Source organism: Eublepharis macularius, chromosome 12, assembly GCF_028583425.1.
Source record: "Eublepharis macularius isolate TG4126 chromosome 12, MPM_Emac_v1.0, whole genome shotgun sequence".
NCBI classification, from domain to species: domain Eukaryota; kingdom Metazoa; phylum Chordata; class Lepidosauria; order Squamata; family Eublepharidae; genus Eublepharis; species Eublepharis macularius.
In genome coordinates, this window is record NC_072801.1 from 4441180 (window position 1) to 4462599 (window position 21420).

The following is a 21420-nucleotide window of genomic DNA, read 5'->3' on the forward strand; positions in this document are numbered from 1 at the left end:
GGAACTGGCCTCTTCCTTCTTTGCTCGCGCGCGGTTTTTGGAAATGTCTCCAAATGCCCTCCTGCAGGCAAGTGAAACAGAGAAGAGGAAGGCTTTCCGAGTTCTAGGATTGCCCTGCACGGGCTGGGTCAGTGCTTGCCCACTCCCTCAGGCCTGAACCATGAGTGAGGTTCCTTGCCCGGTTTGTGGCACCAAGCAGGACTCGGAGGGACAGGCCTACCAACCCCATGAAGCCCTGCTGCTAACCAGAGGAGCCTGACTCCTCTCCAGGGGTCCTTCCTGTTGCCCTTCCAACCTGCCTCTGCATGAAGGCCTTGGCACTCGGAACGGGACCGCTTTCCGCCATCTCTCTGCTGGTCTCCCCTGGGCCCCATGGCCTTGCAGGACGCCCAGAGGGCAGGAATCAGGCCCACAGTTGCCCCCTCAGAGGTTCTCAGGCCACACGGGGATTCGGTATCAGACAAAACACTTCTCAACCGTGAAGCACACCCTTTGCGCTCCCAAAGGCGGGTGAAACCAGACGACAGTTCAGAAGCCACGGATTCCTGTTAGCTGTGGTGCCCAGGACTGTGGCTCTTAATGCTCGTTTTAGGCAGAGGACATAAAATATTAGTAATTATCTGCATAAAGGAAGAGGGGCCTCATCGTCACCAGCAGTGCCAGGCAAAAGTCACCTTTCCTGGCGCTTTCCGTAGGATCCTATCCAGAGAGGTCAGGGCACAAATGAAGCACACGGTGGAAGCAGCACATAAAGCACAACCAACGCAGATCTGCCTTTAATTGACTATGAAGCACATGAGAACGGAGCAACAGCCCTGCTGGATCAGACCAGTGGGGGTCCAGCTAGTCCAGCACCTTGTTTCACACAGCGGCCAACTAGTTATGGAGGGCCAACCACAGGCCACAAAGGTCAAGGCCTTCCCTCGATGCTACTCCTGCTGCACGTATGTCTCCCTCTGCTGGACACCACTGGGCTGAGAGGAGCGGCTTCCCCAAGGCCACCTGCAAAGCTCACGGCACTTATAATAATAAATAGCTGGGCTTATATGCCGCTCTCCTCGAAAGACGAGTGCCCCACTCAGAGCGAGGAACAAGGTCCGTTATCATTGTCCCCACAATACAGTTGGGGAGCTGGACCCGAAGGAGCGGCTTCCCCAAGGCCACCCGCTCAGCTCACGGCAGTCGTGGGAGTTGCACCCCCAGAGCGCAGACTGGCAACTCAACCACTAAGTTGCAGCAACTCGCAGAACAGACACGCTGCTCTTTTAGACAGATGAGCTCCCCACTCAGAGCGGAGAACTAAGCCAGTGTGACCTTTATCCTCACAAGGCAGCTGGGGCTGGGAGGAGCAGCTTACCCAAAGCCACCTGCTGTATTCATGGCAGTGGTGGAATTCGAAGCAGCAGAGTGCTGATTTGCAGCCCAACCACTTAACCACTATGCTATAGCAGCTCTAGCACTAGTATTCAGAGGTTTACTGCTGATGAATATGGAGGTTCCCTTTAGTCACCATGGCCAGTAACCACAGATAAGACCAGTCCTCCACGAATCTGTCTAATCCCCTTTTAAAACTCTCTATGCCTGTGACCATTACTACATCCTCTGGTAGCGAATTTTATATTTTAATCACTCAAGAGCATAAAGAAGTATTTTCTCTTGTTCATCCTAAATCCACCCACCATCAACTTCACTGGACATACTCCAAACCAATTTAGTTTCTGGTTCCATGCAAAGGGTGTACTGTGGACAGAACCCTCCAAAGAAATTATGTTGCAAGCAATTCTGTAGAAAGGTCTCGGAGTCCTACTTCTGTTTCTCTGGAGAGCTGCTCTTTCTAGAGGTCTGAACTGCAGTAATCTTCCACAACTCCTGTTTGGTGGGCAAAAAAAAAAAAAAAGATTTTGAAAAACTGATTTAAGGTTTCTTAACCATTCGCAGAACATTAATCAAAACAAACCATTAAAAGAGTGAATGGTCCCTATTTTCCATCTAGGACTTAAAGGTAAAGGTGCAAGCACCCAATTGCATCACGATGTTTTCTTGGCAGACTTTTCGTTACGGGGTGGTTTGCCATTGCCTTCTCCAGTCATCTACACTTCACCCCCAGGAAACTGGGTACTCATTTTACCGACCTTGGAAGGATGGAAGGCTGAGTCAACCTTGAGCCGGCTACCTGAACCCGGATTCCACCAGGATCAAACTCAGGTAGGGTTGCCAGCTCCAAGTTGGGAAATTCCTGGAGACTGGAGAAATCTGGAGAAAATGGGGTTTGGGGAAAGAAAGAACCTTGGCATGGCATAATTCCACAGAGTCCACCTCCAAAAGAAGCCATTTTCTCCAGGTGAACTGATCTCTGTGGCCTGGAGACCAGTTTTAATTCCGGGAGATCTCCAGCCACTACCTGGAGACTGGCAACCCTAAAGTCAGGTCATGAGCAGAGCTTGGGCTTGGAAGCACATTATTTGGAAGCAAAAAAATATCTTTGGTGGGAGCTCCATTTTATTTTAATTACTCCCTCCTGGTGAGGGGGGGCGGGCAATTATACTTCACAGAAGAACACGTTCTCCCTCTGAGGCAGAGAACATCTTTGGGTGTTTCCCACCATCCAATCAGGGAGACGGGAACTCATTTTCTTCCTCTTCCTGTCTGGTGCATGGGACACCCGTTCCTCAGTTCTGTTCCTGCCTCTAGGAAGAGCAGTACTGTAGCAGGATCTGCCAGCTAGAGTATTTCTCGTTCTTACTTCTTGTTTTCTTGTACTTACCTCTTCCTCTAAACCTTTTTGACTGTATCTGTCAGTTCTTGGCAGGTAGAATCCTCAAGTTCTCCACAGCAAACACGCAGGTGTATTGGTTGAAGTAACTTTATTAGAGATCCATCAAGTTCAAGGTGCTCAGACAAGTGAAATTGGCAGAAGTGATGTAACTGGGGTTGGTGATAGTTATAGGGAACGTTCCCGCCATCAGAGCCGGGGGAGGGGGGTGTCAGGGAGAAGCTAGGTTTAGGCTAGACAGACCAAAGAATGCAATCATCTCAGTTCCTAAGAAAGATACATTTCGAGCTGGCCGCAGCTAGCTTTCAAGGACACTTCTGGAGGCAGCAGGGAAAGAGAAAGTAAATACTTGTGAGATAACCTACTGCCTTAACATCAATAAGAAATTTCTCATGCCCTCAGAGGACCAGTACGTAACACAGAATACATTCATGGCAGATATGCAGACAGGCATATATGACAGTCTCTTACTTTTCACTGAAGCATCTCCCCCTTGTCCTCTTGGCCCTTTCTCCCTGGATGGCAGGAGCAACCACGGCAGCCCCACCATCCCCCCAAACAGAGGATACAAACCAGGGACTCCGAGGACAGCTTCTTTGACAATGACCAAGAATACACCTCAGTGGCCACTTTGAACACGGCAGAGAACAATGGATCCAGCCCCAATATGCCTTTCGTCTTGTGCATGCTGCTGGCGATGAGTCAGCCATTTCAGAGCCAGTCTCTCTGAGCGGGAACCAGAAACAACTTTGCAGAGGAGTTAGCCGTGTTAGTCTGTAGTAGCAAAATCAAAAAGAGTCCAGTAGCACCTTTAAGACTAACCAATTTTATTGTAGCATAAGCTTTCGAGAATCAAGAGAACTTGATTCTCGAAAGCTTATGCTACAATAAAATTGGTTAGTCTTAAAGGTGCTACTGGACTCTTTTTGATTCTAGAAACAACTTTGTGCTCCTGCTATGCAGCTGCAAGCATCATTCTCCTCCAATTCGAGGAATTGGCGGGAAAAAACACGAGGAGTCTTTCCAGCTCCATAGCAGCACTGAATACTATCTACACCAGCCTCCCATCGGGAGATCCCACTGCAGGCTTCTTCCCTTTGGACCAAGCCCTGCCACCGTAACAAGAGCCTTCTCATCAGTTGGGTAACAGACCTGGGCCACAGAACATACCCACGTCTGTTGACCTTATTAATTTACTAAGGCAAACCACGAGAGGGGAAATCTATAGTTTCTGCCAGTCGGAAGGCCTGCTTGTTCCTCAGTGGTCTGGGGTGCAGGCTTCAAACCTGTAGCTGTATAGCGACAGAGCGATTCTGCTCCACCTTTCAGGCACAATATCAGCTAACGATAAAGCTGCATCCTCTCCCCACTCCACCGCCATACTGGACGCCAGCCAGCACTCCAGTTGCTGCCCTACAATCATTCAGTCCTGTATCAGAAGGCGGCCAGGGCTCAATCAGGGACAACCTGGACAAGAAGGGAGAGGCAGCACTGAGGAGAGCTCACGAGGCCACAGTAATGGCCATCAAGGCGGCAGCTATATCCTCCTTTGTCTCCAGAGCGTCTATACTGTGGATTAGACAATAATAAATGCCTCCTCAAAGGAGAAAATAGGGTCCTGAAGGGCAGTTTCCTTTGCAACAGACGCAATCCCGGACACGCCTACCCATTCCTTGAGAGCAATGGTGGCCTTGGCAGCAGTGGCATGAAGAATCCTTTGGGCTGAGAGCAGGGCCAGCAGATTTCCATTCCAAGAACATCATCCTGGATTACTCTTTCCAGGGGACAAGCGGTTCTGGGATGCTCTTGAAAAGAAAGCATTGCCTTTGGTTTACAGCCATTTCGTTCGCAACACACATTAGCAAAACCTTGACTAGACCCCAAGTGGCCAGAATGGGGTTATTTGAGACAATCCTTCAAGAGAGGCTCCTCTGAACCACGATCGAGCAGGCAGCCCCCTGCCTGTGGCGAGAGACCTGACTTTGACACCATGCCCTCCAAGGCATGACTTGCAAACTAACCCAGGGAGGGGTCGTCTGCTTCTTTATCACCAAGTGTGGGTCGACGCACAGTCAGATGCCCGGATCTTAAAAGTAGTGTCTCAAGACTACTCCACTGGAGGAGAAAACTACCCACTGGAATGCTTTCCTGTCTCCTCCCTTTGCAAAAATCAACAGAGAAGAATCATAACCCAAAAGACAATCCAGCATCTCCTAGATATTCGAGCAGTACAGCATGTACCTCACAACAAAAAAGGACTGGGGGAGGGGGGGTTGTATTCAATCTTCTTCATAGTTCCCAGAAAGAATGAGGACTGGAGGGAGATACTAGACTTCAAGTTTTTGAACAGATTTATCAAGTTGCGACACTTCTGGATGGAGACTCTGGGATCGGTTTCAGAGGTTGTTCAACCAGACCTCTCTTTCCCAAAGGTTGGAACATCTAGGAAGGATCATAGACATGAAAAGATGCTGCCTGTTTCTCATCAGAGAAAGATCAGGTAGTCCAAGACTATTGAGAAGAGCAAGACATCATCTCTCCGGACACTGGCCAAGCCGTTTCCAATAACAACACAATACTCTGGGGTTGTTTGCACGTAAGACCACTTCAGATCTTCTTCAGAATTTACCAACAACAGATCATGGAGAAGGCAGACATAACCCTCAAGGTACTGCTTTTGGGTCAAAACAAGTCTGAGATGGTGGACCAAGGACACCAACCTAATGCAAGCCAAAGGGTTCATCACCCCTCAGGAACAACAGATATTCGTAGATGCCAGATTCACGGGCTAGGAGGCAACATTGGACTAAGGTCCAGTCCAGGATCATTGGGTAAAAAGCAAGACACATCTTCCCATCAACATCCTGGAACTAAGAGTGATTTGCCAGGCCTTGCTTCAGTTCAGAGATCAGATAGTGAACTCCCACATCCTGATCGTACAGACAATATAACAGGGGGGATCCAAGTCCTCAAGATTCCACAGGGAAATGGTCTCGATACTTACTTGAGCAGAAGGCCACTTGGCCTCAATCAGAGCCAAACATATCAAAGGCATAATCAACATCCAGGCAGACTGATTGAGCAGAGAGACCATTCAGCAGGGGGAGGGGTCCCTCAAGAAGGAACTTTTCCAGCTGATCACACCACACTTTGGAACATCACTCCTGGTCCTGTTTGCATCCCAGTTCAATCATCAGCAACCAAGATATATGACCAGATTCTTCCACCCACAGGCGGAAGTGACGGCTGCCCTGATACTGCCATGGCCACCAGGTCTCCTCTGTGCATTTCCCTCCATTCCCATCATATCCAAACTCCTGAGAAGGATCAAAGAACAAGGAGCAGAAGTACCAGTGGTTGCCCCCTGGTGGCCCCGCCGACCGTGATTCTCCACACTCCAACAGATGTCAGTATCTATGCCTCTCATCCCTACTGATGTCTCCACTTATGTTGCAGTAGGGTCTGATTTGGCTCTTTCATCCAGGCTGGCCATACTTAACCATGTGGAAGTTCCTTCCTCAGACAGGGATATTCTACAGAGGTGACCGACCCCCTTCTGTCCTCCAGGAAACAGTACACGATCAGGATTTACAACTCCTCCAGGAAAGCCTTCACCAGGTGGGGCGAAAGAAAAGCTGTGGATGTTCTAAACTCTTCCTTAGATGCAATCCTAGGGTTCCATCAAGACAGTCTCAAAACCGGCCAGCTATGCTCAAGAAACAGGTTGCAACTCTGACCACAGTCCTCCCTCTAGTGGAAAGATTCAATTTACCCAACCATCCACATGTCAAGCGTTTTCTTGAAGGGCAATACTCAAGAGTCCTCCTCCAGTCCACCGCTTCCCCACGTGGAGACTTCAAACTGTCTTGTCAGCCTTGGCCAAACATTCTTTGGAACCGATCAAGGACGTGCCCTTGCGACGGCTGAGAATTAAAACTATCTTCCTGACTGCAGTTACATCCACCAGAAGGATCTCGAAATTAAACCCGTCTGCCAAGACTGAGCTCTGCATCCTCCACTAAGATAAGGTGGTACTCTGTACAGACCCCACCTCTCTTCCCAAGGTCTGCTCCAAATGCCACAGAACACAGGAGATAGGCCAGCCATCCTTCTGTCCAGAACCGAGACACCCTGGCGAGGGACTCAGGCATAACCTAGATGTCAGGAGAATGCTAAAGGCTTCCGTGTCCAAATGGAACAAATCACTAAGTCAGACTTCTTGTTCATTAATGTTTCTCCTCCCCTCCCAACTTAGGGGGAAAACACCTTCAGCAGCCATAGGTTCTACTATCAAATTCCTCAACAAGGCCGTTTCTCTGGGAATAACTGTCCATTCAGCGAGGAGCACCACCGCTAATGCAGCATTTCACAGTAAGACATCGAGAGAAGTCTGTCAGACGATGAGATGGTCATTGGTCTCGACCTTGGTGAAGCACTGCCAATTGGACCGGTATGGTTCAGCAGATGCTGCCTTGGGTAGAATACCGAAGCACGTAGTTTTGGATGAAGACAACAACCCTCCCAAGAACCGATCATTACTTTGGGAGTTCCCAAAGTCGTCCTCCGCCTCAGAGGCAGAAAGGACCTTCGGGCACTTACCGTGAAGGGTCCTTCTGCTCTGAATAGAGGACATCTTGCCCTCGTCTATGTCTTCGTTCTCTTCTATGCTGATGCCTCACTCTTCTACCTCCTTGGAGCTGTTTTTTACTTACCATTCCTGTTCATATCTCAAAGTGTTTTTTGCAAGTTTGCAGGTGTTGATGGATGTTGAGATCACTGCTTTGCGGAGTCACCCAAACTGAGGAAAACGCCAGGCAGGAAGAGGTAGAAAAAATTAGTTCCTGCCTCCCTGGTTGGATGGTGGGAAGCACCCAAAGAGGTCCTTCTTTCCTCAGAGAAGAAGGAACCTTCACAGTAAGTGACCAATGGTCCTACCTACCTACTCCTATGAGGTGAGAGATGTTTTAGAAACTTGTACACAGACCTTCGTTAAGCGGCCATCACCATATTCTCCAGTAACGGATGTGACCTGCTTGCACACAGACTCTGCAAAACTAGACCTGCAAGACCGTTGGGCTACCCAGCAGCCTAAACTGCCACCAACGCTTCCTTCTATAGGTGTAAAACGTCACCAACGGAGACAGCAGCAGCCAACGCAGTGGGAATAAAAATGGTGGCCAGTTCCTACAACTAAAGTATTTCAGGTTTCCTTCATTCGGCACCCTTCTTTATTCCTGCAACGGAATGTTTTGCTTTTTAATACGAGACGTTAAGAGCATCCGTGTTGGATTAGACCAATGGGCCAGCATCAGACCTAGTCCAGTATCTTTTCCCCGCTAGAGTGGTTTACCAAATGTTCCCAGAGGGCCTTCAAGGAGGGCTTGGAGGCAAGACCTCCCCCCTCAGCAGCTGGTACTTAGAAGTGTTGCTGCCTTTGAAAATGGGGGCTTCATGTAACTATCTTGGCAAATAACCTTGGTCTTCTATGAACTACGTTCTGTTAAAAGCAACGGCTTTCAAAGGGACTTATGGGTGGGGGTACCTGAAACGTTAACAGGCGGCTTCTCAATGAGAAAATCAAGGATGACGGGCGCACTCCTCTGAAAGATAACTGTTGGTCGTACCACAAGACACAGCTGTAGGGAAATGCTCGGTCTGCCATGAAATGGCTCACGTAAGTCCCCAGTGCTGCCGCTGGTATAGCTCTCTGACTTGCTAATGGTGGTTAAACTGGGAATTGACCAGAGAGTAGAAATCCATTTTCTGGAAAATACCCACCAACTGCTCCACTCGCTCGTAAACAATATGCTGCGGAAAGGAGAGGGCGAGAGGCTCGATGGCGTAACTCATTCTGCCGTCCCTGATGTTCACCAGGTCATCCAGGGTATTCTGAAAGTGACAGTATGCTTCACAAGCAACATCCATGTGTCGTAAGGTGAAGTTGAACCTGGTGGCAGAAACAGCCATTCTTTTATTTCGAAAATGCACATCCTGCTTCTCCAAAGCACCTTTCACAGCATCCACCTTTAAAATACAACATCATGGAACAGCAGTTCAGTCCAACAGGAACCAAACACCACTGTCCACTAATGGCTCCAGACAGCCTGCAACCGCCACCTTTACTATTATTCTTAAGACCTCACTGCTGTGAGGGAGGCTGTTCCCTGGACCTCCTTGGGGCAAGCCGTTCCTGTAGGCTTCAGGATAACTCCTCCTCTAGGAGCTTAAGGAATCTTGATCTATGCTCTGCAAAGAAACTGGTCTGTGGCAAGAATCGGTCCCAGGAGCACCTTAGTGACTGGGAATCTAGTTGGTCTCTCTATGGTGCTACTGGACTCAAATCTTTCTCTTCTACTACAGACTGACTCAGCTACCCACCTGAAATTGGTCTGAGGTAGTTGCCATTATAAATAGTAAGGAATGCAGTAAAAGAAAAGCAGATTATGGACCAGTAAAAGCAGAAGAAGCAGAAGATAATGCATTGTAAAAAGCAGAAGCAGCAAAAAGTACCGAAGTCATCATAAAAATCATAAACATGAAACATGAGAATAAAACAGCCTAAGACAGACATCAAATGAAATAACAAATAAAAAGAAGCTGGCAGCAATAAGAATCAAAATGAACTGAAGCACGTGAAGGCGGCAATAGTTCACAAATGCCTGGGAGAACAGCCATGTCTTGGGTCTGATGCCACATAATCTGCTCGTTTGGTGCCTGGTAGAGGGCAACCCATAGATAAAGCATCATAGCAGAAATGGCCTGCCATCTGAATGGTCATGTGAGCTTATATGGAAGAACGTGATTGCTGAAAGCAGTTCAAATAATTTTGCAAGGCTCATCTTAAAATGCAAAGCTGGATGGTAACGGATGAACACAACAGCAAATACCGCTCAAACACTGCAGGTAAATAAGAGAACCCAACAGTTCCCTTGCTGTTTGAGACTGGTTGGCTAAAGGAAGGACATCATGGCACATGTATGGGGAGGGGAGAGATTCTGTGTTGTTGCTATCTCTATCAACAACAGGCTTTGCTCGTCAATCTCCTAGGAATTGAGTCCTTTGTCACTGGTATTCTACCCTGGAAATCAAAACAAAAATCAATAGAAAGAAATTAAATGAACGGGGAAGGGATGTTAAACAATAACCTGAAGGATGATATCAGAAACTCTCTGTTCTGACTAAGCTGGGGGGTGTCAGGCCTGGCTAGGGGATTCTCTGACTCTCCACATCATCAGTCACAGCTGTATGAGTTAAAGGTTTTTATGAGAGATTTGCTCCCTTGAAGTACACTGTACATAGTAATTGCCTGGAATGCCAAAGCAAAGTCCTCCCAGAAAAGTTATACCCTCAGTCTTCTCCCCCCAGTTCAAACGACAGTCAGTTGAAGTGGATGCAGAGCTGCAAAGCATGAAAGACCTGGATAAGATGCAGAGGCGAGTTTCTCAAGGTCGGTCGGTTCCCACATGCTCAGTCTCAGCTGTACTGATAACACTGCTCAAACCAAACAAAGCGTAGCAAAGACACAGTGAAGCAAGAAAGCAACTATACTACTAGCCACCCCTCCCCCCCCCAGTAGTATGGCAGGCAGACTGGCTTCCTTGTCTGACTGGGGAGGGGGGCGCTAAAAAGATGTGTAAATTTGTTGGGCGGGGAGATTTTCTAATTGTTAATTTCCCTCCCCATGACAGCGATTCCTTACTTATTTAAAAAAAATTCTCAGCCTGCCTTTCTCCCAATACAGTTGAGGCCCAAGGAGCAGGGGGAATTAATATAAAATATAAAATCATAAATCAATTGAACACTTGAGAAAACGTTACCATTGTAACAAAAGTCTTTTAAAAAGGCAGACTATAACCATGCAGGACACCCTGCATCAAAATCTGTAGCCCCCAAACATTCAGCCTGCCCCAAATGCCCTCTTCAACAAGTAAGGCTCTGCACCGTTCTAGGAAGATTAGGAAGGAGGGAATTATCCTCACTTCCTCTGGGAAACTGTTTCAAAACAAGGAGACAGAAGGGGACAACGCCCGTGTTTGGGTAGGAATGGATCCTACCCTGGCAAATAAGGGGATGGCAAAGAGTCTCTTCCGGGGAGAAGCAAAAACTGCCGTGTGGGAGTCTTCTGGGACAGGCGGCCCCCCGACTGTGACGCGCCTTCAGTGGGACTGGGCCAGGCAGCCAATGAAGAGACATCAAGATGGGCAGAATGCGTTCTCGCTGGACAGCAAATGTGCAGCGGCCCCTTAGAACCCCCCTCCCGCTTTCTGGGAGAACAGCACGGATGTCCCCGGCAGGGCTATTGGCAGGACTGTCGAGACTGTTTTGCGCATCCCTCCGGAGTGCTTCGTCAAGGACAAGGACTGACAGCAGCCATGTCTGAAGCCTCCTTCCATCCACCAAGAACCTTTCTCCAACTTAAGTGGTTCTTCTGCTGGAGGGAGAAACAATGAAGTCGTAAGGAAGCTCTTAGGCTGGAGGAAGGCTTTCAACTTCCTCAACCGGAATGCCAGAGCTCCTTAGCTCCAATGTGCCCCTCCCCCCCCCACACGAAATTTTAGCGTAGATTTTTATACCAAGTCCAACAATGGTGCTCCCTCCACTCGCCCCTACTTTTAACTAGAGAGATTTTCACCCCTCCTGCCCAATACTACTTCTCTGAGAACTCACTGCTGCACACCTGGTTATCTTTATCTGCTTGGACGAGTCAAGGGAAGTTCCGGGATTTTTCATTCCTAAGCAGGCGCTCCCATCTGCCTTTCTTGCAAGGGTCTTGAACAGAATGGCAGCGTTTTGGAGCTTGGGGCTACAATTCCCATCCAAACAATTCCCACACACTTCTTGATGCCTTGGAGAGGACGACTGTTTTCTGTATATACTATGAAGAGCAGGTTGTGCTTACAAATGTAGAGCGAGTCTAACAACTTTGATTTCTTTACTCTCAGGCTTCGTCTAACAAATATGGAAAGAGTCTAACTGGCTTGTTCCAGAAAGTCTTGGGAAAGTTTCCTGAGAAAACAACATAACCACCTGCTCCAAAGCTCAGCCATCTCTTTGTCAGACCAGCTATAGGAAACATCAGACTCTGCAGCCAATACAAAACCAAGTACTTCAGCCACTGCAGCAGGAAGTTGCAACTCATCGCAAATCTGGGTCTGGGGAACTTTGTGACCTTTGTCACCCCTTGTAGCCCAAGGATAACAGCAGTAATCAGAAACTCATGGAGAGGAAATGGTGGCGACTCCTAACGTGAAAGAAATTCAAGCAGTTACCTACCAGTGCAGAAATCATCCTTCAGCCAGTCCAACACCCTGACCTTCACTTCGCTTCCTATAAATTGTTGAGTGGTAAGAGAAGACCAGTGTTAACAGAAGTTAATTAGGAAATGCAGAAAAAAATCATCATGATAACAGGTTAAGAAATGCAGAGAAGGGAGAATTCTAGCCCGAAACGAGGAGAAATGTTAACTGTGCCCCGAGAGGCGTTCACCTCCCCACCCCTCCACTGCCCTGGGAACTGGGCTCTTAGGAAGACACAGATCTTTTTCACTAGTTTAAAACGTGCCTCGGCCCCCTTTTCTCCCAAGCAACCAGCACCCACGTTGGGGAACAGAACCCACACCATGTAAATGGCAGAAAGTTTTAAATATCAAACTGCCCAAAGTTAATGAGTCCCTGTTCCTCCATGGAATTTGCTACTTCTATATCTGTTCAAAAATATACACCACCACAAAAGGAAAATACTGAAATACATATAAAGGACAAACGAGATTACCGAGTAGCAAAGAGATGCAAGGTCTCAGGCATGCTTTGTTTGACAGCAGATTCCCTGCCCCTTTTCCAAGCCCCCTCCACTTCAGAGATGGTTGGCACGGGTCATTGCCCTTTGAGAATCGTGAGCCCAATGCCCTGCTGAAATAGGCAAGGAGCGTTGGGTCCTACGCTCAATGCAATGCCAACCAAACACCATTTTTACTCTCTCACATTCCAAGAGTTCTTCAGCTGCAGCCATAAAACTTAAAGTTCCAAACGGTGTTAAATTGGGAGAAGAGGCATGCCCAAGGAACGGTTTACAAGAGGAACTCCCTGGCTCATCTTTCCAGTTTGCAAAGAGGCCTTACCAGCTGGCTCAGTGATGTCTTTGTTTAAAGCTACGTTGCGTCGACACATGTCCAGGAGATCTTCACCAACATCTGGAAAAACATTTGAGACGCAAACGTCATGCTCCTTTGAACCATTCAAGTTTCTCCTGCCTTCAAACGTACCAGCTTGACAGACTGTCCTTTAAGCTCCTTTCTAAAAACAAGATCTGTTCTGAAAGGATACCTGTGCAGTAAACAGTCTTGGCATTCATGGCCATGGCAATGCTGACAATCCCAGTGCCTCCCCCAAGTTCGAGCACTGTACGGCCTTTGAACAAGTCTCGCTCAGAGAGGATGTAGTCCACGAGCAGGAACGCCCCTCTCCAGACCTTCAAGTGAGGAGGCCAGAGTCAGTACAGGATGGCAGGAACGAAGAATAAACGGGCGGGGGCCTCCAAAAAGCTACCCACCTGCTTGCCCACATCTTCTAAAGGGGTTGCCATAGTGTGCTCTGGAAAAATCAAAACAAGCAATGGAAAAACTGCTCCAGTTAGAGGCTATTTCATTTTAACACATTTCTGTGAAACAACAACAACATTCGATTTATATTCTGCCCTTCAGAACAACTTAATGCCCACTCAGATTGGTTTACAAAGCATGTCATTATTATCCCCACAAGAAAACACCCTGTGAGGGGGGTGGGGTTGAGAGAGCTCTGAGAGAGCTGTGACTGACTCAAGGTCACCCAGCTGGCTTCAAACGGAGGAGTGGGGAATCAAACCCGGCTCTCCAGATTAGAGTCCCGCATTCTTAACCACGACACCAAACTGGCTCTGACCTCAAGAAGTGTTTGGCACAAAGTGTTTGGCTCTGCCTGGCTCCCCACGGGACCCTCCTGAATGTGCCTATGGTGGAATTTTATTTAGAAAAATGTATTCATTGACATGGAATAAATGATTCGGAGGACTCGGGATGCAGTCTCCCTTTGTAGCTTGGGCGTGCTGCTGGCTCCTGAGGCTCGGGTCTCCTCCGTGGCATGAAATGCTTTTTGCCAGCTTTGGTTGATACACCAGCTGTGGCAATCCCTCAAAAAGCATGACCTGGCCATGGCGATCCAGGCTCTGGTGGTATCCAGGTTAGGTTACTGATTTGCTTCATGTGGGGCTGACGTTAAAAACCGTTTAGCAACATCAATTCTTCAAGAATGCAGCAGGGGTGCATTCAAGCCTGTGCTGTTTCCAGGTGCAATTCAAAGTGCTGTTTCTTACCTTTAAGGTACTACACGGCTTGGGGCCAGGGTACCTAAAGGACCGTCTCCACCCATACCATGCAGCCTACCAGCTAAGATCCTCTTCTGAAGCTTTGCTCTCTGGGCCCCCGACTTCAGAGATGAGGTGGGTGGCAACCAGAGACAGGGCTTTTTCAGTAGTGGCACCTTGCCTGTGAGATGCCCTACCCCTTGAGGCTTCTCCATCCAGAATTACAGGTAGATCACACTATAAAATATGAACTCTGTTTCAGGCTGTGTTCAAACACTGACCTATCTTAATAATGTCACAGCTGCTGTTCTCGAGCTCTTCCTCTTCTACGACGTATTTGCCTCTGGTCAAAAGGATGGGACAGACTCTGTCCCTGGAAAGACCCTCAGCTTCTGCATCAGGCAGTCGGGGCTTTCTGACAACCTCCAAATCCCCATCTTTGTCCAGCAGAGCTTCAATCCCTTCAGAGCCGTTTCCTTCCTTGCTGGACTCCTCGTGATCACCGCTCTCTCCCCCCTTATCCAATTCCTCTCCGTATTTGAGCCGGCACTTAATGTTTTGTTTTTTAAAGTCTTTGTCTTTTTTCTGGTGACTTTTGTCCAAAAGGAGATTGAACTGCGAGAGAAACACTAAAAGGGAACAATTTGAGGGTTGATAGTGCAGTGTAATAAGCACGGTCGCTGTTAATATTTTGTCCATCAGAACCAAGACTGGTAAACACAGGAATGATATTTGCTCGATGAAGCCTCTCAGAACTAGACCTCCCCCAACGCAACAATTCATCTGCATCTCCCCAAAGATCTGTCCGTTCAATAAACCTCGATATAAGACACGACTCATTTTGGACAAGGAGCTTCTTCACGCGTTCGGATTTGGTATTACTCATTTCTGACTCTGACGACGCCTCTGCTGAATTATTCACCACATTATTCATATCCCTGTCCTGACTTTCCACCAGGCTTTGCAACCGTTTCAAGATTCTAGTCCTCCACCATAATCGGACAAAGCAGCTCTCATGCTAAACGTAGCCCAGGAAATCCCTTCTGGGATCCACAGCTGCACCCCACGAGAAACACTAGCGCCGGATCAGGGCCCTTGTGGGGAAACTTCTCTGCTACCAATCGCTCCTGTCTGCCTTTCGCTTCTCCACTCTGGCTCCCCCCTGGTCCAGCTCTCTTCAATCTGCCCCACTATTGCTTCCTCGTCCATCACATCTCCTTCCTTGATGGCAAAGCTCTTCCGGAACTCCTCAAAGGAGGGTCTTCCTTCACCTCCACTGTCTTATTCGCTTATCAGCCTTCGACTTTTTCCTGTCCTGTCCTGTGCTGCCTATTAGAAGTATAAAACTATGGTCAATAATACTGGAGGAGTAAAAAGGCACCTTTCACCCTACAAAGAAGTCCTGGCACAGTTTACTCTTTCATACTCCTCTCTTGCTTCTACAGCGATAGCTGACAGGCCACATTTGGCCCTTTTGTCTTCAGTTGCTGACCCCTGCTATAAGGCCACTGGGAGGCAGTGTGTCATTTGCACACACGGTGCAGCACTTGGCAGGCACATCTGATGCTAACTCAAGGTTATGTATTACTAGCCTCATTGTGTGGAGCACTATGCCTTATGTTTCAACAAAGCTCTTGGCCATCTTACACAACAGTCAATTAAGGGAAGTATAAGATTTGCAGAAAGCCTCAACCATGGGGCAAGGCATACGTAAGTCCTAGGAAGTTGTTTTTAACACCTAGGTAGAGTCAAGGACTCAGTTTTCATCAGCGGAGAAGAAATAGATAGATTCTGGAAAGCTCCACCAACTATCTTGACTTCATGAAAACAGGATGGGTTTAGTGAGGATCCTAGCAACTCAGGAACCTCCATACAGAAGATGGAACATGCTTGGAAAAGTTCCACAAAAGGCTGACAGCTCACACAGCGATGGGGTCATTAGCTGCTCGCCAACGCCTAGACACTGGTTTTCATATAATGGCTGTGGCAAAAAAGACTCCCCCTGCGAAAAGCCACAGATCCTTTTGAAAGATTACCTGGCTGGCCAGCTGTGTTCAGCCTCACCAGAAGATGCCTTTTGCTGGGGGCATGCATGTGGACATCCGACAGCACAGTATCGCTCCGAAACGTCACCTCGTCCATAGCCTCTCTCTCTCTTCCGTACCTGCTATGGTGTGCTAGAGATGGAAGCATCTGAAATTTGAAGACACACATTGCTAAGATGAACATGCAAAATACCCCTCTCTGGTGGTGAACCTATTCTACATCTACTGGAGACTTGTGGACGAAGAGCCAGTTATTTCAAACCAGTATGCATCTGTGCTGTTTCCTAACCCTCCCCCCCCCACCCTGCCCCAGTTGTTGCTCCGGCCTGTTCCACAGCCTGGCATGAAGTCTCACCCCAGCTTTACCAGCAGAAGTGTCACCTCTTTGCCTTCTGAGCAGAGCTCCTTTTCCATCCACAGCAGCCTCAGCGGTTGAAACTTTTCTTAGCACAATGATGGAGCATGATGGCTGCGACTGAATTTGGGTCTGGCCCAGAGCTGCTCAAGCCCAAGGAGAGTGGCCAGAAGCTGGCGATCCTACCGCTGACCCCTGCTTCTCAAGTCACCATGGCCCAGTCACTGCTCCTTTGGCCATCCTGCTTCCCAGGGCCATTTTCCTACTCCGTTTCCCAGCCCTCCCCCCCCGCCCCCTTTCCGTCCAAACCTCAGAGAGGCTCTCTTGCTCCACATCAGAAACATTCTGCAGCTTCTCTTTCTCCCTGCAGCAAACAGAACATCTCTCTCCTCAGCAACAGCTAGCTTTCTCAGTGCAGTCCTCTGGAGCTGCCCACCTGAGTAGAGGTGTCTCCACTGACTACCTTTGGGAAGGTTTGCAAGAGTTTTATTTCAGGGGCATTTGGTAGAGGGTCAACTGTTTAGGCAGATTTAGCTGTGCTTCTAATCTACACACTCGTTTTATAATCCGTGCATGGTTTTAATCCTTGCTTTTATTTGTATTGGTTTCTAATTTTTGTTTTTATCTGGTGTGCTTCGTTTTATCTTAATAATGAACCTTTTTTGAAGTGTTGAAGCTTGTCACTATATTGTTACTAGACTTGAGTCTAAGGAGGGAAGGCACAATATAAAAAGTTTTAAATAAATGAATGAATAAGAAGCAGAACATTCCATCACATCAGTATACAGTGGGCGGTGGTGGTAGTGAATGCATAACCTTGTGAGCTTCCATACATCTCAATTCCGTTAGCACCACACAGTATTAAACCACCAATACAGCAAGGACATTCAAAATATAAGGCAGTCCAAGAACAGTAACACAAAGACAGCCTCTGAGAATGATGCAAAGCAGCTCGGATGTCCCTTTTTAAGAGAGACCGCTTAACTGCAACTGATAATGAAGCTCAAGACAATCCATCCACCTGGACTGAATCGAGACAAAAGCTTCCTGTCTCATTGCCAATGCTGATTTCTTAGCACATATGCCCATCCAATCCCACCTGCTACTGTAATTCACCAGCTTCTGCAATCACTCCACTCTCCAAGACAGAAGGACTGATGGACTCACATCCCAGCTGTATCTGAAGAAGTGACCTGTGGCTCACCAACGCTTACCACAAATTTTGTTAAGTTTGCTATTGGACTTCAAAAGGATCAAAGGTTAACCGAAAGTTGTTTTACAATGCCCCCACCCCCACCTCAATGTAGTGCAGAGGCGAGAGGACCATAGAGGACTCCCACAGAAGTCATTTGTGGTTGGAGGCATGTGATTTTGCACAGCTTTATGCCAAGGAGTCTAGTAAATCTAGAAAACCGCTGTTTTCAGGGCCATCCTAAGCAGCACTTCTGCATTCATTATGCATGATGTAACTGTGCTTAGGATAGTGCCAATAACTACTACGAAATAATCTTGATTCCTAAAAGGGATGCAGGACCCGAAGATCACTAGAGGATCAGAAAAATTAAGGCTTTTGTTTTTCAAACTAATTTTTCCGGCTCAAAAATTTCACATCACCTAAATATACAGAAAGAGAAATGAAAAAGTTCGTGCGGTTGTGTCAGTCTGGTGTGGTTTGGGGGCTTCGCTTGATCGATCTAAACTGCAACTTGTTTTTTTAAGTTCTTGCCTCATTAAATCACATTAAGGTGCTGTTGGGAAGCAGTTCTCGGTGCCCAGGGACAGAAAAGCCGGGCCCTTCATTTCCTGTCCATCAACGACTGCATTTGTATTCTGACGAGATCTTCGGGCTGCTCTTTCACAGGCCGCGACCTGGGCGCGACAGGCGCAGGCACGGCGAAGGCCCTCTCCACCCCCCCCCCCCGCCCGGGGGCCTCTGATTCCGAACGCGGACAACCCGCGCGGTTCATGTCAAGCAGGGGTGAGGCTTCCCAGGCCCTCTGCGCACGCTCAGAGGCATGGTCTCGCCCGAGGGGGCACACGGCCGCGCGGGGGAAACGGGGACCAGGGGCGAGAGCAGCAGCCGCGCAGCAGGCCGCGGGGGGGGGGGTCACAACGGCGGCTCCCGTCCCTCAGCAGCCGGGCGGAAGCCGCGCGCCGCCATTCCCCCTCTGGCCCACCACGCCCCGCCCACTCACTTCCGTCGCCGTCGGATCCCAGAGGGGACGCGCGTCGCTTTGTCCCGCCTCCTTCGGCTCCTTGCGCCCTCGCCCAATCCGCAGCCGCTGCTGGGGGGTTGTCACGGCGACCTGCCGAAGCGCCGCGCTGGGTCAACCCGCCCCTCAACGGAGAGGCCCTGGCCGCCCCGCTGCGTGTCCGCTGCCCTTTCCTCAGGCCTCTCGGCCAGCAGCTTCTTGGCCCGTATGAAGCCGGGTGTTCACAAGCGCAGGCGCAGATCTGCCTCCCGTTTCCCTTTCCAGCCGTGTCTGATACGCCGCCCGTTGTGATTCAGGGCTTGTGTGGCAGAAGCCCCCAGCCCCGCCGGGCCCCATCCGGGTCTTCGGCCTCTCGCCTTTCTGGACTCAGGATTGCCTCACGCCCTTCCTCGGTGGGGCTCGTGCAGTGCCCCCCCCCGCCCCCCGTTTCTTTCACAGCCGACTGAGGGGTAGAGAGTGACCAGCCAAGTGCAGGGCTGAGGGGGAAGCTCTTCCCTTCCGTGGAGACAGAGCAAGTGGGCGGCCCCGTTAGTCTGGCCACACTGCACCCTCCCCTCTTGGAATTGGGAGTCAACGAATGACAGGATTGCCCATTGAAAATAATGGGAGAGGCTTGAATGCCTATTGGAAATAATGGGAACTTGGAATGCCCATTGACTTGCATGGGCTCCTTTGAGATACGTTAGAGCAAAAAAAAAAGGAGCAAAGAAAACGTGGAATGGATTTTGAAGGAAAGTCTATGGGCCCACATAGACTCTTCTGGGACAGGCTTGACAGGCCCCTCAGTGCAGTGACAGCCCCTGGGTGTAACAGAAGGGGTCTGGGACTGGAATGTGTTTGGGTCTCCAAAGACACAGAGTTCTACAAGGTGGGGCCGGGTCCAAAAAATCCCCGGTCCTTGTCAAGGCAAGGTGGCTCTCCTTGGGGCCAAGGATCACTAGCAGCTGTTTTTCTACGGACAAAGCATTCTCCAGGTAATGTAGGGTGAGAGCTGGTCCCAGTCCACTAAGGCACTTAAAGGTTGCAACCAGAACCTTGAACCTAAACTGGAATTCCACTGTAATTCAGGGAACTCCCTGTAATTCAGGGAGATCTCTACAGTCTAATGGGAGGTTACTGAAAACAAACGACACAAGGGCTCCTCTGCAGCTGTGTGACCACTATAAATGCTATCTAGGGAAAGCACAAGTAAAGATTCTCTAATAGTGTCATAATTTGTCTTTGTATTTTTCTTTCTCTTATAAACATGAATAAATATTACAATAAATATTTATACAGTATATGAACCCTTCCTATCATAACAATAAATATAAAACATAATTTAATACTTCAGAGTATGCTATTCCTACACGGGGTCACCCAGAAAATGTAGGTGAATCAGCTAGAAACAGAGCAGCTTTAACTCCTGGAAGCTCGTTACTTGTACATAAAATTATAGAATCCAACAGGTTCTTAAGGTTTATTTATTGATTTATTTGATTTGATTTATATTCTGCCCTCCCTGCAACCAGCAGGCTCAGGGCAGATTACAACATATACAATTAAAACACATGAAATAATTAATAGCAATTAAAATCATAAAACAATTCATATTTCTGCAGTTAAAATACATATATATAGAGAGAGGTCAATAGACTACACCCCATTGTCAAATAAAATTAGTAACTTCATTGGGAAATATTGGCATATAGTTACTGATTTAGTGGGTTTTGAAAAGACTCCAATAATAGGCTATAGATGGACAAAAAATATGAAGGCTATGTCAGAAAAGAAGAGAAATAGACTGTATTCTAAACACCTAGGACATTTCCGCACTACTTACCTTCATCTGGAACGCTGCAGAACATCACAAAAAACCCGCAGATGATAGTGTCTTCCTGCGCGAGTTTTGCAGACGTCGGGCAAAACTCAGACAAGAAGACGCTATCTTCCATGTTTTTTCACGACGTTCTGCAGCGTTCTGGATGAAGGTAAGTCGTGTGGAAATGGCCCTAGTCTAAGGATGCCAATGGATGGCTGGTCAAGTCCTGCATCCATTATGCATAATGGTGAGGAGAGATGTGCACAAAGAAAGGAAGTTGAGGAGGAAGACCTGAGAATAGCAATGTATATTTGAAAGGATAGTGCGAAGGCAGTAACAAATCAAGAAGAAACCAAACATCCCCAAATGTGGTGCTTTGATCCATGTTGGTTAGTCATTGGATGGGAGACCACCAACAAAGACCAGGGTTGAGAATCACTATGCCCACTGACAGCTTCCTGGTGCCCTCCAAGTGTTTTTTTAGAAAATGAGCTGGGCCAGTTGCAGCACTTGTCAAAGAGAGCTTCGGATTGGCCACTGGAGATTTGATTGGCTGTACAAGTTTCTAAAAACGTAACTTTGGCAGAAGTCGCTTCCACTACACAAGGATCTTTACTGTACTGAATATTAACAAAGCCCCCCTTGAGGGGGAGGTTACCGTGCTCCATCGCTAGTCATTCGCCTTGGTTGGCCACCTCGATAGGTTTAATGTAGCTTAGTGGTTGATTGGTTTGCCCGGGGGCCAGCACTTTGCTGAATTTCAATACTCTCCGCGGCTCAGTAGGTAGCCTTGGAGAGTTAATCCTCTCAACACCAGACGCTGCTGTATCTTGGTGGCCATTATGTGGAGTGGGACAGGCATTTTCTGTTGTAGCAGAGTCGTTAAGTGGTTTGGC

General features: G+C 48.3%; 1 protein-coding gene and 1 non-coding gene across 2 annotated transcripts; one reads left to right on the forward strand and one right to left on the reverse strand.

Moving 5' to 3' along the window:
- Positions 1-749: 749 nt before the first annotated feature.
- On the reverse strand, positions 750-18670 carry LOC129338481 (methyltransferase-like protein 22). The gene is made up of 10 exons (XM_054992754.1): positions 18237-18670; positions 16147-16303; positions 14392-14739; positions 13322-13362; positions 13096-13240; positions 12891-12962; positions 12047-12100; positions 11801-11855; positions 8552-8720; positions 750-1869 (listed from the first exon to the last, which is right to left on the reverse strand). Exons 2-10 carry the CDS (start codon positions 16301-16303, stop codon positions 1804-1806), a joined length of 1107 nt encoding a protein of 368 aa, XP_054848729.1. The 5' UTR covers positions 18237-18670; the 3' UTR covers positions 750-1803.
- TRNASTOP-UCA (transfer RNA opal suppressor (anticodon UCA)) lies at positions 4019-4105 on the forward strand. Its single transcript has one exon. It is a non-coding gene; the product is annotated as a tRNA-Sec (tRNA).
- Positions 18671-21420: the final 2750 nt, after the last annotated feature.

What these genes read in the sequence shown, in the direction of transcription:
- LOC129338481 (XM_054992754.1), bottom strand. Translation starts at nt 16,303, where the DNA reads ATGCTTCCATCTCTAGCACACCATAGCAGGTACGGAAGAGAGAGAGAG. An exon ending in TAGAAGATGTGGGCAAGCAG is followed by an intron (nt 13,241 to 13,321) that starts GTGGGTAGCTTT and finishes CCTCACTTGAAG; the next exon opens with GTCTGGAGAGGGGCGTTCCT. An exon ending in GAAGGATGATTTCTGCACTG is followed by an intron (nt 11,856 to 12,046) that starts GTAGGTAACTGC and finishes TATTGGCTGCAG; the next exon opens with AGTCTGATGTTTCCTATAGC.